The sequence below is a fragment of the Eretmochelys imbricata genome, chromosome 2, assembly GCF_965152235.1.
Source record: "Eretmochelys imbricata isolate rEreImb1 chromosome 2, rEreImb1.hap1, whole genome shotgun sequence".
Lineage (NCBI taxonomy): Eukaryota > Metazoa > Chordata > Testudines > Cheloniidae > Eretmochelys > Eretmochelys imbricata.
The window spans coordinates 24,596,029-24,609,734 of record NC_135573.1 but is presented as its reverse complement, the minus strand read 5'-3'; the positions used below and the strand labels follow the sequence as shown (position 1 = coordinate 24,609,734).

Below are 13,706 nucleotides of genomic sequence, written 5' to 3'. Positions count from 1 at the left end.
GAAAATGTTGTATGGTATAAATCCAACTCTGCTATCCAGCAGCAAGCAGGATCCCCACTTCCATTTCTTTCAATTTCAATATTCAACAGTGATGATGGCACTTATACTTGCCAATGCTTTTAGCCTCTGATTCAGCAAAGCAGTTAACCACATACTTAACTTTAACCACAAATGCAGTCCCATTGAAATCAATGGCACTACACAGCTATTAAATTTCAAGATGTGCTTAAGTACTTTCCTGACTAGTAGTCTAAACTGAAAAGGGTATAGAAACAAAACTGTCAGTCATATTGCTTAATATTATCACTTTTAAAACAGTGTTTCATGTTCATTGTCAAGAGAGAATGTGCTTTGTGGATGAAATAAAAGACAGAACTATTTTCATGACTGTAACTATTTATTTTTCAAGTGCCTTTAAGTCCACCCAGGAACTTGAGATTTTCAGACATCGGACACAGCACTTCTAGGATAACATGGGATCCTGCTTCCGAAAACGTAAATGGTTATCGTATTATGTATGTTAAAACTGATGGGACAGAAACCAATGAGGTAAGCAGTTAATAATGTACCATAGTCTTACTTTTAAGTGTAATTTCTGTAAACAAATCAGATCTTTCAAGCTGTAACAAAAGATTTACTTATAATTTTCAAACTCTGTGCATGGAACATTATGCTTAATACAGGGAATGTATTCAGAGTGCGTCACACCCATGTGGGATCTGATCCTGAAAAACCTTACTTGTATGAGCACTCCTTCCTTATGCTCATAGTAAAGTGAATGGAACTATTCAGGTAAGTAAGTGTTTGTAGGATCTAACCTTTGACCTAAGTCAGTGGTTCTCAAACTTTTGTACGGGTGACCCCTTTCACACAGCTAGCGTCTGAGTGCGACCCCCCACCCTTTATAAATTTAAAACACTTTTTTATGTTTAACGCTATTATAAATGCTGGAGGCAAAACGGGGTTTGATGTGGAGGCTGACAGCTCGCGAACCCCCACGTAATAATCTCGCAACCCCCTGAGGGGTCCCAAGCCCCCAGTTTGAGAACCCCTGACCTAAGTGGACAGTATCCAAAATACCTACTGTGGATCAGACCAGATAATGAAGCTCTCAGACTTCTGTGAGCTCTGAGTTTAAGCTAATTTTTAAAAGAAATTTACCCAAAAACTTGGCTGCCTGGGATTTTACTACGTTTTGTTAATTTTATTGCTATAGTTACATATAAGAGGAAAAACTGACTTCCAACAGAAGTAGGATTTGGCTCAGAATAGGAATGAGTGTTTTCTTTAGGCAGGATATCACTTGACTTTAACAACCTATTTCAGACTTGGACTCTCAGGGTATGTCTACACTACAGTCAGATAACCGTGGACTGGCCCATGCCAGCTGACTCGGGTTCATGGGGCGTGGGCTACAGGGCTGTTTAACTGCAGTGTAGACTTCCGGGCCCAGCCTGGAGCCCAGGCTGTAGGACCCTGTAAAGTGAGCCTGAATCAACAGGCCCAGGGGCAGCCATGGGTTTTGAATTGCAGTGTAGACGTTCCCTTAGTTATAATACTTAGTTTATCAATCTGACATCTGCATTGTAACTAGAAGAACTTTCCTTATAGCTTTCACCAGCCTATGCACCATTAGCAGCCTCTCTAAATGGAATGAAACATCATAATACAAAAATCAGACAAAATATATGAAAAACGTTTAAATAAATAGTTGCAGTAAATGGAGCCAATCATATAAACAGACCATATCCTGTACAAATAAAATATGGTATAAAAGCCTCTGACATTAGCCTGTGGCTATGACTATTAAGAGTTATCAGTTCTTTCTTACAAATGGGATAAATATCCATATTAAACTGAGACAGGTTACCCCCAAGTTTGGAAGACAATGTACCTCATGGTTGGCAAAGCTATAAGTAGTTTTTCCATGTCTTTTAACATTTGTCAATAAATTAAGCTTCACTTAATCCTATTCTGTAGTTGATTTATAATCTGGGCATCTCTGAGGTTTTTAATGTCTGTCTAAACCATCACCATGGTATGTGAACATCTCAGATACATAGTAATGTAATATGCATACTTTATATAGTGAGAGCTTGATATGTAATGTGTTGGTGATATATATTCTTCAGTTTTCTTGCTCATAAAATAGGTCCCATATTTTTTCCAGTTTGCTTTGGTTTTGTGTCTTGTTCTTTGTGCCCTGATCTGACTTGACATTGAATGCCCTGATATACAGCTAGCTTATGCAGCTTTCTGAGGTTTATGCCTCCTTTAATGCCACATTAAATGTACTCTGGCTGAAGACCAAAGAAAACTGTCATCATTTTTTATTAGAGGGAGAAGGGGTGTGTCTGTGAGGTAACATCTTTTATAGGACCAACATCTGTTGGTGAAAGAGACAAGCTCTCACCAACAGAAATTGGTCCCATAAAAGATATTATCTCACCTACCTTTTAACTTTAATATCCTGGGACCAACATGGCTACAACAACCCTGTGAACATCTTTTTATGACAAATATTAAACATAAAATACTCATATGTCAGAAATGTCTTTATACTTGTGGCTTCTCTAATTCTCCCTTCCTCCAGTTTGCTACAATCTAGACTATCTAATTTTAATAGGTTTTGATGACCTGGATTTTACCTTCATTCATAATGTAAATGTTGCATATAATTATATAATTCGTGGCTCTTTTCATAATTGCATGGCATTCTCTGTCCATATCCATTAGTAGCCAGCTGACTTGCAGGCACTGATAACGTAAAGGGGTTTTGTTTCCTGTATTCCTAGCACATGACAGTATCTATTACAAATTCTGCAGGTGGAAGCTGATCGTGTTTCAACATACACCCTGAAAAGGCTGACATCCCTTACAGAATATACTGTTGCCATTTTTTCCCTCTATGATGAAGGACAGTCTGAGCCGCTGACTGGCAGCTTTACTACAAGTAAGTCTAACTGCATATTTGAAGGCTTTCCAAGAACACCTTTGATATTCACTTACTTTTTTGGAAAGCAAGACCAGTAACTGTGACAGTTTCCAACCATGATTACAAAATATTGGGGTGTTTTTGCTTTTTTATTCGTTTTGGGAGCACTATACCACTAAAATGTAGCAAATAGCATCTCCACTGTCAGATTACTCGGTGTTTATAAAAAGTAAAAATTTAAGGACTGGAAGGCTTAGTAAATCTAAAATTACTGAACTAAACTTTTTTTTGCTCTTTTAGACCCTGTAAATTTCTTTGCAGAATCTGCAATGTAGTACCCGTTTTGCAATCTCTCATCTAGCAGTGTAAAGTAGTTGGAAGTTTGCACTCATTCCCTGGAAATGAGCATCTGCATTCTTCTCTCATGAGAAACTTTTTAGTCCTTCAGCTTTATTATGTCCTGACTATGGGACCAAAGCTGCAATCCTTGCTTATGTGAGTAATCCATGACATCATTAAAATACTCATGTGACCAAGGATGTAAAGGTTGCAGGAGCAGCGATATTTTGTATCCTTTATTTCTAGTAAAGTAGTAAAATAATTTTTTGGCGGAGCTTGCCAGGTCATGCACTCACTTTTATGGCATTTCTCCATATGTCTTTGTGTAACATTATGACATTTGAATGCTACATCAGGTCAATTCCAAGATTTCAATGAATGTTCTAGGCATCAGTGGCCAGAACTCTATTGATTTTTGGGAAAATTAGAAAACGAAAAGGAGGGAAAAGAGGAGGCATAGTCAAGCCCTGTCATCTGTTTAGCACAGCCACAGATTCAAGTGTCTCTGCAACTGTCTGTAAATCAAATAACTGGTTGATGGCACCCATTACTGTCTAGCATAACAATACCCCTCACTCATCACTGCTCCTCCTCCCAATGGAGTTTAAAATATTGACACCCTGAACTACTCATCTCCAAAGCAAAAAATAACTGAGGGGCAGGGGAAATGGTGCCTGGCATGCACATGCAACCTGTGTTTGTGTGTGTGTAAGAATGGAAGACCCTGGCATAGGGAAAAGGGACAGATGAAGAGAAATGGGTGCACACACAGCCTTTGCCATGGCAGGTGGGTAAAATGGGGAGCCTAGGTATGCGGGAAGTGGGAGGAATGAGGGGGCACACAGAACCTCTGATACGGGGAAGATTGGAGGAGATTGCGGGGAGTCCCTGAAATAGAGGGGGATGGGAGGGTGGCACACAGTGAGCTTGTGAGGTGAAATGGAGGGATGCAAGGAGCTGCTGGTGTGTGTAATGAACTCGGCCTACACAAGTTACCCAGCATGGGCGGTGGGTATAATAGGCCAGGGGAGGCTAAGCCTTCCCTGGCACAGCCACTGCTGCCCCGCCGCTGGATGCCCAGGCTGTGGTGGCCCTGCCTTCGCTCCACCTCTTCTCATCCCTGCTCTGCCCCTTCCCCGAGGTCCCCACCGCTGCCTGGTGAGTCCCTCCTCTCCTCCAATGCCTCCCTCTCTGGAGTTGCTTACCGTGTCCCTTCTTTCCTGCGAGACCCCCTCACACCCCCACCCCCGTGGGGGAGCAGGGTGGAGGAGAGGAGGGACATGGCGGGCAGTGGGAGCCTGGCGGAGGAGGTGGGAGGAGAGAAGGGATATAGTGAATGGCAGTGGGAGGGCTGAGCGGGATGGGGCGGGGCCTGGTGCTGAGCGGGGGTGGAGTGTGGGCAGGGCCACAGGAAGAAGAGGCGGGTTAGGGAGCTAGCCTCCCACAGGGGAAGCTTCACCTGCTGGCCATGCTGCCAAATAGCGACACCCTTGTTAAAAATAAGATAAAGGGCCTGATCCAGCGAGGTGCTGAGCAGTTTTGGAGGGGTGCTGAACGCCCTCCATTCCTGTGCATTCATAACATGAAGGTGTTTCCATTTGCCCACAGGAAGTATGGATGTAACGAATTGCAAAAGTATATAACCACATTTTATATTCACAAAGAACATACATACCTCATGTAATAAGCTCTCATTTGTTTTATGAGTCAAGCCTCAAATCTCAGAAGGAGGTTTAGAACCAGACTGACATTTATTAATCTATCCAGGATTTGCATTTATGACTTAAGATGTAGAAGGATTTTACTCTTCCATCAATTTGTCTGCTCTCTCCACATGCTGTGATGCAGAAATGTTGCCCCTAAACTGTAGTACTATCAGGAATCAAGTTACAGGGCTAGAAAATCCAGTGTTGCTGGCACTGTTAACTAAGAGATGTCTACACAGCAAGAAAAAAAAAAAAGATTTACAGCAGAGAGCCTGAGTCAACTGACTCGGCTGGGGGGACTCACACTGCGGGGTGAAAAATAGCAGTGTACATATTCCCACTTGGGCTGGGGCCTAGGCTCTGAGACCCTCACCGATGGCTGGGTTTCAGAGCTCAGGTTCCTGCCTGAGCCTGAACGTCGACATGGTTATTTTTAGCCCTCCAGCGCCAGCCTACGTCTGGCAATCCAAGCTCTGAGACTCATTCCTGTGGGGATTTTTATTTATTTATTTATTTTTGCTGTGTGGATGTCGCTTAAGTACAGTTTTTCTGAGCAAAGTATTGTTTTCATAAAACAATAAACCAATAACATTTCCTTTCTCCTACCCTTTGCCTCCCTGCCTATTTAGACTGTGAGCCATTTCGGGGAAGGAACTGTGTTGTGTTTGTATGATACTTAGCACAGTGGCATCTTGATCTTGGTTGAGGCTTAGAGACAATATCGTAATATAATTAATAACAGGGTGATAATAATGTTGCTCACTCTATGGCTAAGTAAGTATATCAGGATGAAAATACCGAGCCTCCTTGAGAATCACCAAGTGTGAGTATAACCAGAGGTACCTTTGATAGCTATCCCCTATGTTCTATTTTGTGTAGGTAGCTATAGCTAAAAAAGTCACAGAAAATTATAGAGTTTAAGGCCAGAAGGACCCAGCAGATCATCTAGTCTGACCTCCTTTATATCACAGGCCACCCCAGCACCTGCACACCAAACCCAACAACTGAAATGAGACCAAAGTATTACAGCCCACAAAGGGCTTGTTGAACATCACCGTTTTGTGTAGTTTTAAGATTTTTACAAATTTTAACTTCTTCTTCTTCTTCTTTCTTTTGCATAACATTGTTCTGCAGAAAAAGTTCCAGCCCCACAGTATGTGGAAATAGATGAAGTATCAACAGATAGTTTTAGAGTCAATTGGAAGCCCATCTCCTCTGATATTGCTCGCTACAGATTGGCATGGACCCCACTGAATGGGGGTGCATCTGAAGAGGTGAGTTTTCTTGACTCTCGTAGGTCCTGGTATGGATGCTACACAAAAGGAAGAGGAAATACATTCCACTTTGAGAGGCCCAGTGCTGTTGAAAATATATTGCCAGCTAAGCAAAGCAAAATCCCAGTAATCTGATGCATGGCAGTTTGACTTATTCAGAGGACAGCCTGGCTTACCATGAAGCCCTCCAAAATTAAACTGAACCAATGTTTCAGCGTCTCTTTGTAGATAAACCCTGAGGGAAGAGAACTCATGGAAATTAGCTACCTAATCTCTAATGAGCCAATTCCCGTAGAATCTGCCTTCCATTCTCTGTTACTCCCAATTCTTGGAATGCTCAAATTCTTCCGCTTTCCAGTGAAAAAGATGAAGGTAAACAAGATGATCACTCCAGGGGCGGGTGGGTGATGTGCCCAGCAAAGGGATGAGCATATGTTCTAGGTTTGTTTAATCAATTGGAAACAGTAAAACTTCCTATAAAACCATAGATTCAAAACATTTGACAAAGTTTACACACAATTAATAAATTACAGTGGTATCCTGTGTTTGTGTTTCTCCTCTTTCCCCTTTCTCTCTCTGTGCTCTACTTTTCACTCTAGATCATCATCATGCATCTCTTTCTCTATAGCTGTGCTTGTCCTCAGGCAACATTTTTAAATGTTTCATCCTTTTAAAAGGTTTTGTTTTGTTTTGTTCTCTAGTTCAAGATTTTTTTCTTTATTTATCATTTCTGCTCATATTTTTAACCTTTGCTTGTCTACCTTTCATCTCTCTTTGTCCCATTCTCTCTCCACCCCTTTTTCTCTATTCACTGTTTGCCCAGTCTCTCACCGCTTACTCTTTTCTCATTCATCCTGTGCCCACATTTTTCTACTCAGTGATATGATCCTCTACTGTCCCACCCCACCTTAGTTCCTCTCCTCTTTCTGCTAGCGACTCCACTGTGGAAGGGGAGAGCATCTCCCTATGCACAATGCCATCTGCGGGGGTAGAGGAAGCACTGCCAGATTTGGGTTTTTGGCGGCATTTCCTCCTCCTCTGTAGCAGAGAAGAAGCCGTATGAGTAGGACTCAATCCTACTAGTGCAGTGAAGCTGGAGCTTTTCTGGAAAATAGCCTTGCCCTATTTCTGTCTTCCCACACCTGGACGGAGATGCTCGTATGATGAGATGAATTTCAAGGGTAAGCAAGCAAAAGGAGGAATTTATAAGTGAGCTGGTTGATGGGCCTGTCACGCACTGGAGTTCCCCTGCTCATGAGATGGGTTAGGGTTCCCCTTTTCCTGGACTTACTTTTTACTACGTTTATTTCAAGTTCCTTACTCTGAAAATGTGGTTGCCAATGAGTCTCTTTGACTGGTGTGTATTTTGGATTGGAGCTTATTATTGTCCTTGTGGTGTTTTTGAAATCACTTTGTGTTAGTCTATATTTATAAAATTATCATGAAATATCTGCTGATATGGGGTCCCTCTCTTATCAGGGAGAATGGTTCACTCATTGGAAAATGCTGCAGAGTGCCGATATTTTTACATTTTAAAATATAAAAAATACCCTGGCTCCTTCATTGTTCTCCTCAGTTGACCTTTGTAATGTGGTCAGGCTACGGATAGCACAATACCTCCAGGCTGCTGCCTCTTTAAACTTCTTTCCCAGCTGCCTTATCAGCCAGGCGGTAATACAGCGTACTCACCATCGCTCCCAAGAGCGGTTGCCATTTAACTGGGTAGAGTTAGGGAGCCAAATTCTGAGAGTGATGCGAAAGGGTTTGTAAGTGAGGCCTACTTACACCAACTCTGCCAATGTGTAGCAGAGTCTAGGCTGGTGTAACTTACCCAAAGAGCTGGAATAAGATTTTAAAATGTGCATGATCAAGGATAGCTCTTTGTGTATGTTAGCATAGGGGGTGCACATTATTATACCCTCAATTTGGTTGATTTGCTTGTTACACTCCTCTCTTATGGTCCTTTGGCTTGTTAGTTGCACCAGCATAGACTGCCTGAGGTTCTTTTAGGCTCAATGGTCCAGAGTGGGTACGGGTGCGTGTGGGTGTGGGTGTACGGGTGGTGTAAATTACACATTGGTAAGTGATGTGAGTCATATGTAAGTTAGCAAGTCCTGGTGAGTCTTGGGTGTCTAAGATGGTTTGACATGCATTATGGGTGGGTGGGGGAAGCTGGAAGAAGGTGTTAGTTATACCAGCTTAGATTCCACGTAGACTCACTCAGACTTGCATCTGAATTTTGCCTAAAAATATCTATGCCAAAAAGTGTTTTGTGCAGGGTGCTAGTTCAAAGTTCTGTACCTTCAGAAGACCAGACCCGCTCCTCGCTGAATTGGGAACAGTCTCTGTATCTGCAGAGCCCTGTAATGCTTTCGTGGGCCATAAGCCGCCACCACAGGAAATTTTTCCTGGATTTGCGCCTCTTTGTTTATTAAGAAACATTCACACTGCAGCATGTCTTTATGCACAGAATAAAGATATTGTGCTACTTATACTGACTGAGTGCTTCAAAGCCACTGTATACTGAACAAATAGCTTCCCACTTTGCTTGGTTCTCATTACTGGGGTGGTTTTGTTTCCCTTCAGATGATAAGATGAGTGTCCATCCCTAAAAGCCTGCCAGTGTTGCCTCAGGGAGTCATATCAATATTTGCAGTGTGGCCTAAACGCACTGTCCCAAACCCACCTGCCAACCCAGTTCACCAGAACCACTCCTCACTTCCCCCCATCCTGGGGTCAGTCTTGCACAGCCCTCTCCATCTCTGAGTCCCCCTGTATCCACTGTTAGCCGCTGAACTGCCCAATTCCATTTTTAAACATGAAGAAACAGGGAAATCCTCACACAAAAACTTTATCATACAGTTAATGTTGCTCAAATGCATTTCCTGCCAATGCAATCACTAAAAATAAAGATCACCGCGTAAGACAATCCATGCTTTCCCAACCACACATCGTCATATCCACACAAGTGCCCATAGTCTTCAGCTCAGCAACAAACACTACCTTTCAGTTCCCTCCTACAAAACACTCAATTCCCCAAATTCACATTCAAATACAGAATCTGAACTCTGACCTTATAATTTCTTAGATTGTAATAACACATTCTTGGTTTTTCAACTACAGGTATATGTATTGGTAAATTACCTTAATTTTGCAGAGCTTAGAGCTAAAGTTTTGTGATTAAGTGAAACATTGAGGAAATGGATGTGTGTTTTGTAGGTACTTGTACTTTGAGGTCGAAAGGGTCCAAGGCTGCTGAGTTGACTAATGTGTTTTGGTATCATGATGTTTGAGTTAGGCCTCTGGGGATCAGTTCCTTGAGTTTTAGTGATTGCTTTCAAATTAAACAAACTTGATTAGCCTTAACTGTAAGCTAACATTATTTGTGTGGGACATAGTGTAAGGTTACATGGCAGAGCAATAAAACTGGCAATAGATTAACTCTAATCTCGATCTATGAACTGAACAAATTATTAGTGAGTAGTTTGGTATATCGGACTGTATATTTTAGGTGCTGAAATCTGTCTTTCCTATAATTCGATAAAGTTTTTATAAAGTTAATCAAATACAACAGTAAAAAGTGGGGAATGGTCTCTCTAGATATTGCTCTGTTTTTTAGGTTGTCTTAGACGGAGACAAGGACACGCATGTTGTTGAGGGTTTGTTATCCGATACGGAGTATGAAGTTTCTTTGCTGGCAGTTTACAGTGATGAAAGTGAAAGTGATGTTGTTGCTGTTCTTGGAACTACACGTAAGACAAAAACTAATGGTTGTATTGTTTTAAAGAGCTTTATATACTTTAAAGTATAATGTATGAAGCTTATGTTTAAAATATAGCCTGTCCCTTGCTTCTAATACTGATTTATCATCAAGGCTTTGGAGACATATTTTGTGCTTTTATTTAATATTGTGTAGTAGAAGGCATCCAACCTGGAAAGGTTTGGCTGCCCTCCCAGCTTAAATAGCATTAGACTGTCTCTGGTTACACGTCTTTGGCTCACAGATTATTTAACATTCTTTGATCCTAGGCATCAATATTTAGTCTGGGGGAAGGATATTTAATTAAAAGCTATATTAGATTTAGTTTTGGAATGAAAATATTTTAATGTAAACACTTTTCAAAAATATTTGACATTTACTGTGTATCTTTCTCATCCACACATTTGTCATTTAATTGAAATCAGTGGAGTTGCACTGATTTTACACCAGCTGAGGATCTGGCCCTGTATGTTTACATCACTGTCTGTGCAACGGTCACTGAAGTCAGAAGAAAACATAGATGGCTTATAGTGGACATTGTGGCCAGTGTTTCCAGCTTGGGTGTTTAAAGTCTCTACTTCATGTAGGCATTTAAGCACATCCCTATGCAGCAAAGAAGGACATGGTTAACTTTAAGCATGTGCTTAAAGTGCTTTGCTGAACTGAGATGAATTACTGAATCAAACCAGCACCTACACTAAATCCATATTTAGGTGTACTTGTCTGTATCTGAAAAAATCTCTACTACACTCCCTTTCTGAAATGTAAAAGATGCCCTGACAGCCTCCATCTGTCTGTCTGTCCATGTCTCCATCCATTTCTTTCTTTTCTTACCTGTCTGTCTCCATCCATCTTTTCCATATTTCTTTTCTTCAGTCTGTCTTTCTTTTACCCACCCATCTTTGTGTCTAATCAGTGCTTCCCTTTCTTAACCATCTCTAAAATGGGTTTATTCTGAAAGTTTAAAACTCGACTTCTGAGGCAATCTACAAGCTATTTTTAGCCCTGCAGATTCTCTAAATTATGATGCTCATCTAACAAAGTCCCTTTTCTTTGCAGCAGACATCTCTGAACATGAAAAATAAATATTCATGGGCCTCTGTGCTTTGTTTCTAACAAACGGTCGTCTGTAGTTTTAATGGGAGGACGTGGTTCTTTTGTGCTCAATAAAGCCCTTAGGAAAGAAGAGTAAAGGAGTTTGCACAACAATTTCTTTTCTTGAATATAAAATGAATTTATTAGCGGGCAAGATTATTTAATTTTTTGACCAACTGTATAAAGGTGTTAGCACTATGAATTACTACTGAAAACTAGCTTAGGATAGTCTTGCATTACACACAGTAAGGCGTGAATTGGTGTGTATCCCTTTTGTCTATTAAGTAAGAAAATATAAAAAATCATCAGACAACATTCTTTAGAAGTTCACACACATTTTATTTTCTTTTTTGGGCAGTGACTTGGTTAAGTTGAAACTGTTTTTTCAGTTGTAAACAGGAAAATTTATTTGATTCAAATCGAGGCATACATATATATTTAGTAAACTTTGGCTTGGTCCTGTAACCCTTATTTAGGCAAGAAATCTATACCCATGCATGTAGCCCTTGCATCAGTAGTGCTGCTGTTGTTATGTTTAGCTTTGTGTGGCTTGAAAGCTTGTCTGTCCCTCTAATGTCCTGGGACTGACATGGCTATGACTGTGTATAGCAACAACAATGTAATTTGTTGGCCTTGCTAGCAACCTTGTTAGTTGTCTCAGCAGACACATTAAATATAAGAATGGGCATGAAACCTGGCCTACCCTCCTAACACTTGAAGGGTGATTCTAGTGGTGGTTGGAAGCTGAAGCTAGACAAATTCAGATTAGAAATAAGGTGCCAATTTTTAACAGTGAGGGTAATTAACCATTGGAACAATTTAGCAAGGGGAGAAGTCTCTAAATCATTGTCTTTCTGGATGTCTTTCTGTTGTTTAAAGAGAAGTCATGGGCATAGGCGCCGGCTTCCTCCGGGCCCAGGGGATGTTCAACCCTCTGCTCCACCCAAGGTCCTGCCCCTTTCCCCCAAGACCCCACCCCATCACACCTTTTCTTGCCCCTGCTCCTCCCCAGGCCCTGCCCCCACACCCGTCTCTGAAGTCCCCATCCCCACCCTGCCTCTTCCCACCGCGCCCCGCCTTTTCCCACTCCCCTTCCGCCTCTTTCCCACCTCTTCCCACAGATACACATATGAATCTTTTTTGCTTCTAATTTAACTAGGATGTACATAATGCCTTCCACTGTTTCATTCTCTTCAGAATATCATCTTATACATTGAATGTAGTGCTCTTGAAAGGTGCTAAATAGACTCATTTACTTAAAATGAAGTGGGTACATGAGGGTAAGTTGGCTCAGGGTCATAGTTCTAAACAGAGGAAAATATTTCCATAGCTGGCATTAAAAGAGTACACAAATGGCTTCCAGATCTTTCTGAAATGTCACTGAATGAGTATTATTTTTCAGTTGCAAGGACCACTACAATATCTACCAGCATTGCTACTACTAGTCCAGCAACCTCCAGACCCACAACAGCAGGTAAAAGAAATGAACGTCAATAAAATGTACTCTAAAGTGTTGTAGCCCCCGTACAAAACACAGAATAAAAAAGACCTCATTGCTTTCTTGAATCAGACAATTTGCTTCTAAATATAGGTTGCCTGTCTATAATAGTGATTTCTATAGCAAACTGAGCTTTTGTACAGGTTAAAAACCCCTAGAGAGCCAAGGATAGGTGTCATATAAATAAATGAAATAATAGGGGACATTTATATAATATTTATTGCTCCTTAAGATCAGTATCCATTCATTTCTGGTAGCATTTTTGGGGCTCATTTCTGTTCCTATTGAAACCCCCATAATTACTTCCATAGAAATGGGGGTGTGGCTGTTGTTGCTTGGTGACAATGAATATGAAATATTGTTGAGTGACACACTTCCAAAGACTTGTTTTAAATCGGGTCTATGACCTATTCTTTTGAGTTACTTTTATTTTTGTTTTGAGTTTTTCGAACAGGAATCCGAAACCTTGTTATAGATGATGAAACCACATCAAGCTTGAGAGTGACATGGGATGTTTCAGACTACAACATTCACCAGTTCAGAGTGACCTACCTCATTAGTAAAGGTGATCGTGCTGAGGAAGTGGTAAGACTGGTCTGCATGATTTTTTTTTTTTTTTGGTACGACTTAAACAAATGTTCAGAGATCCTATTAGTATTAACAAAGGGCCCGATCCTGCACCTGCCCTACATCGAAGTCAACGGACAATCTGTGTATGGAATAGCTGCAGAATTGGACTCCAAGTCTCTAATCCTGCAATTGATGCAGTGCAGACAGACTGCTGTGTCTGTGCAGAACCCTGTTCAAGTTGCTCCATGCAGGTGCAGCACTCGACCTGTGCATTGTCAAATATAGGATTAGGCCTAACTGACTAAAAATTTTGGACTTTGGGTTAAACTTCTAGGTTAATTGATGCTTAACTGCTGTTCTTCTTTGTGCTGTGGCAGGCCTCAACCTTTGTAACACAAATATTTAAGAAAGTACTTTTCACGGCTGCATCTCTGTTCCCTTTCTTGTCTCTCTCAGTGCAGCCCCTCAGGTCTCAGGCCTTGTTCCGTCACCTCTTCTGCAATTTTGCAATTCCCCCACTCCTTGGCTG

The 13,706-nt window shown here is 41.2% G+C and overlaps 1 protein-coding gene across 1 annotated transcript in view; it reads left to right on the top strand.

Moving 5' to 3' along the window:
- The window catches only part of COL14A1 (collagen type XIV alpha 1 chain), a 167,747-nt gene that overhangs the window by 55,152 nt on the left and 98,889 nt on the right, over positions 1-13,706 (top strand). The window contains exons 13-18 of the mRNA XM_077808839.1: positions 410-549; positions 2,827-2,953; positions 6,115-6,254; positions 9,874-10,006; positions 12,512-12,583; positions 13,050-13,192. Of these exons, the coding sequence (XP_077664965.1) occupies positions 410-549; positions 2,827-2,953; positions 6,115-6,254; positions 9,874-10,006; positions 12,512-12,583; positions 13,050-13,192 (755 nt within the window). The remainder of the gene's footprint in view (positions 1-409; positions 550-2,826; positions 2,954-6,114; positions 6,255-9,873; positions 10,007-12,511; positions 12,584-13,049; positions 13,193-13,706) is intronic.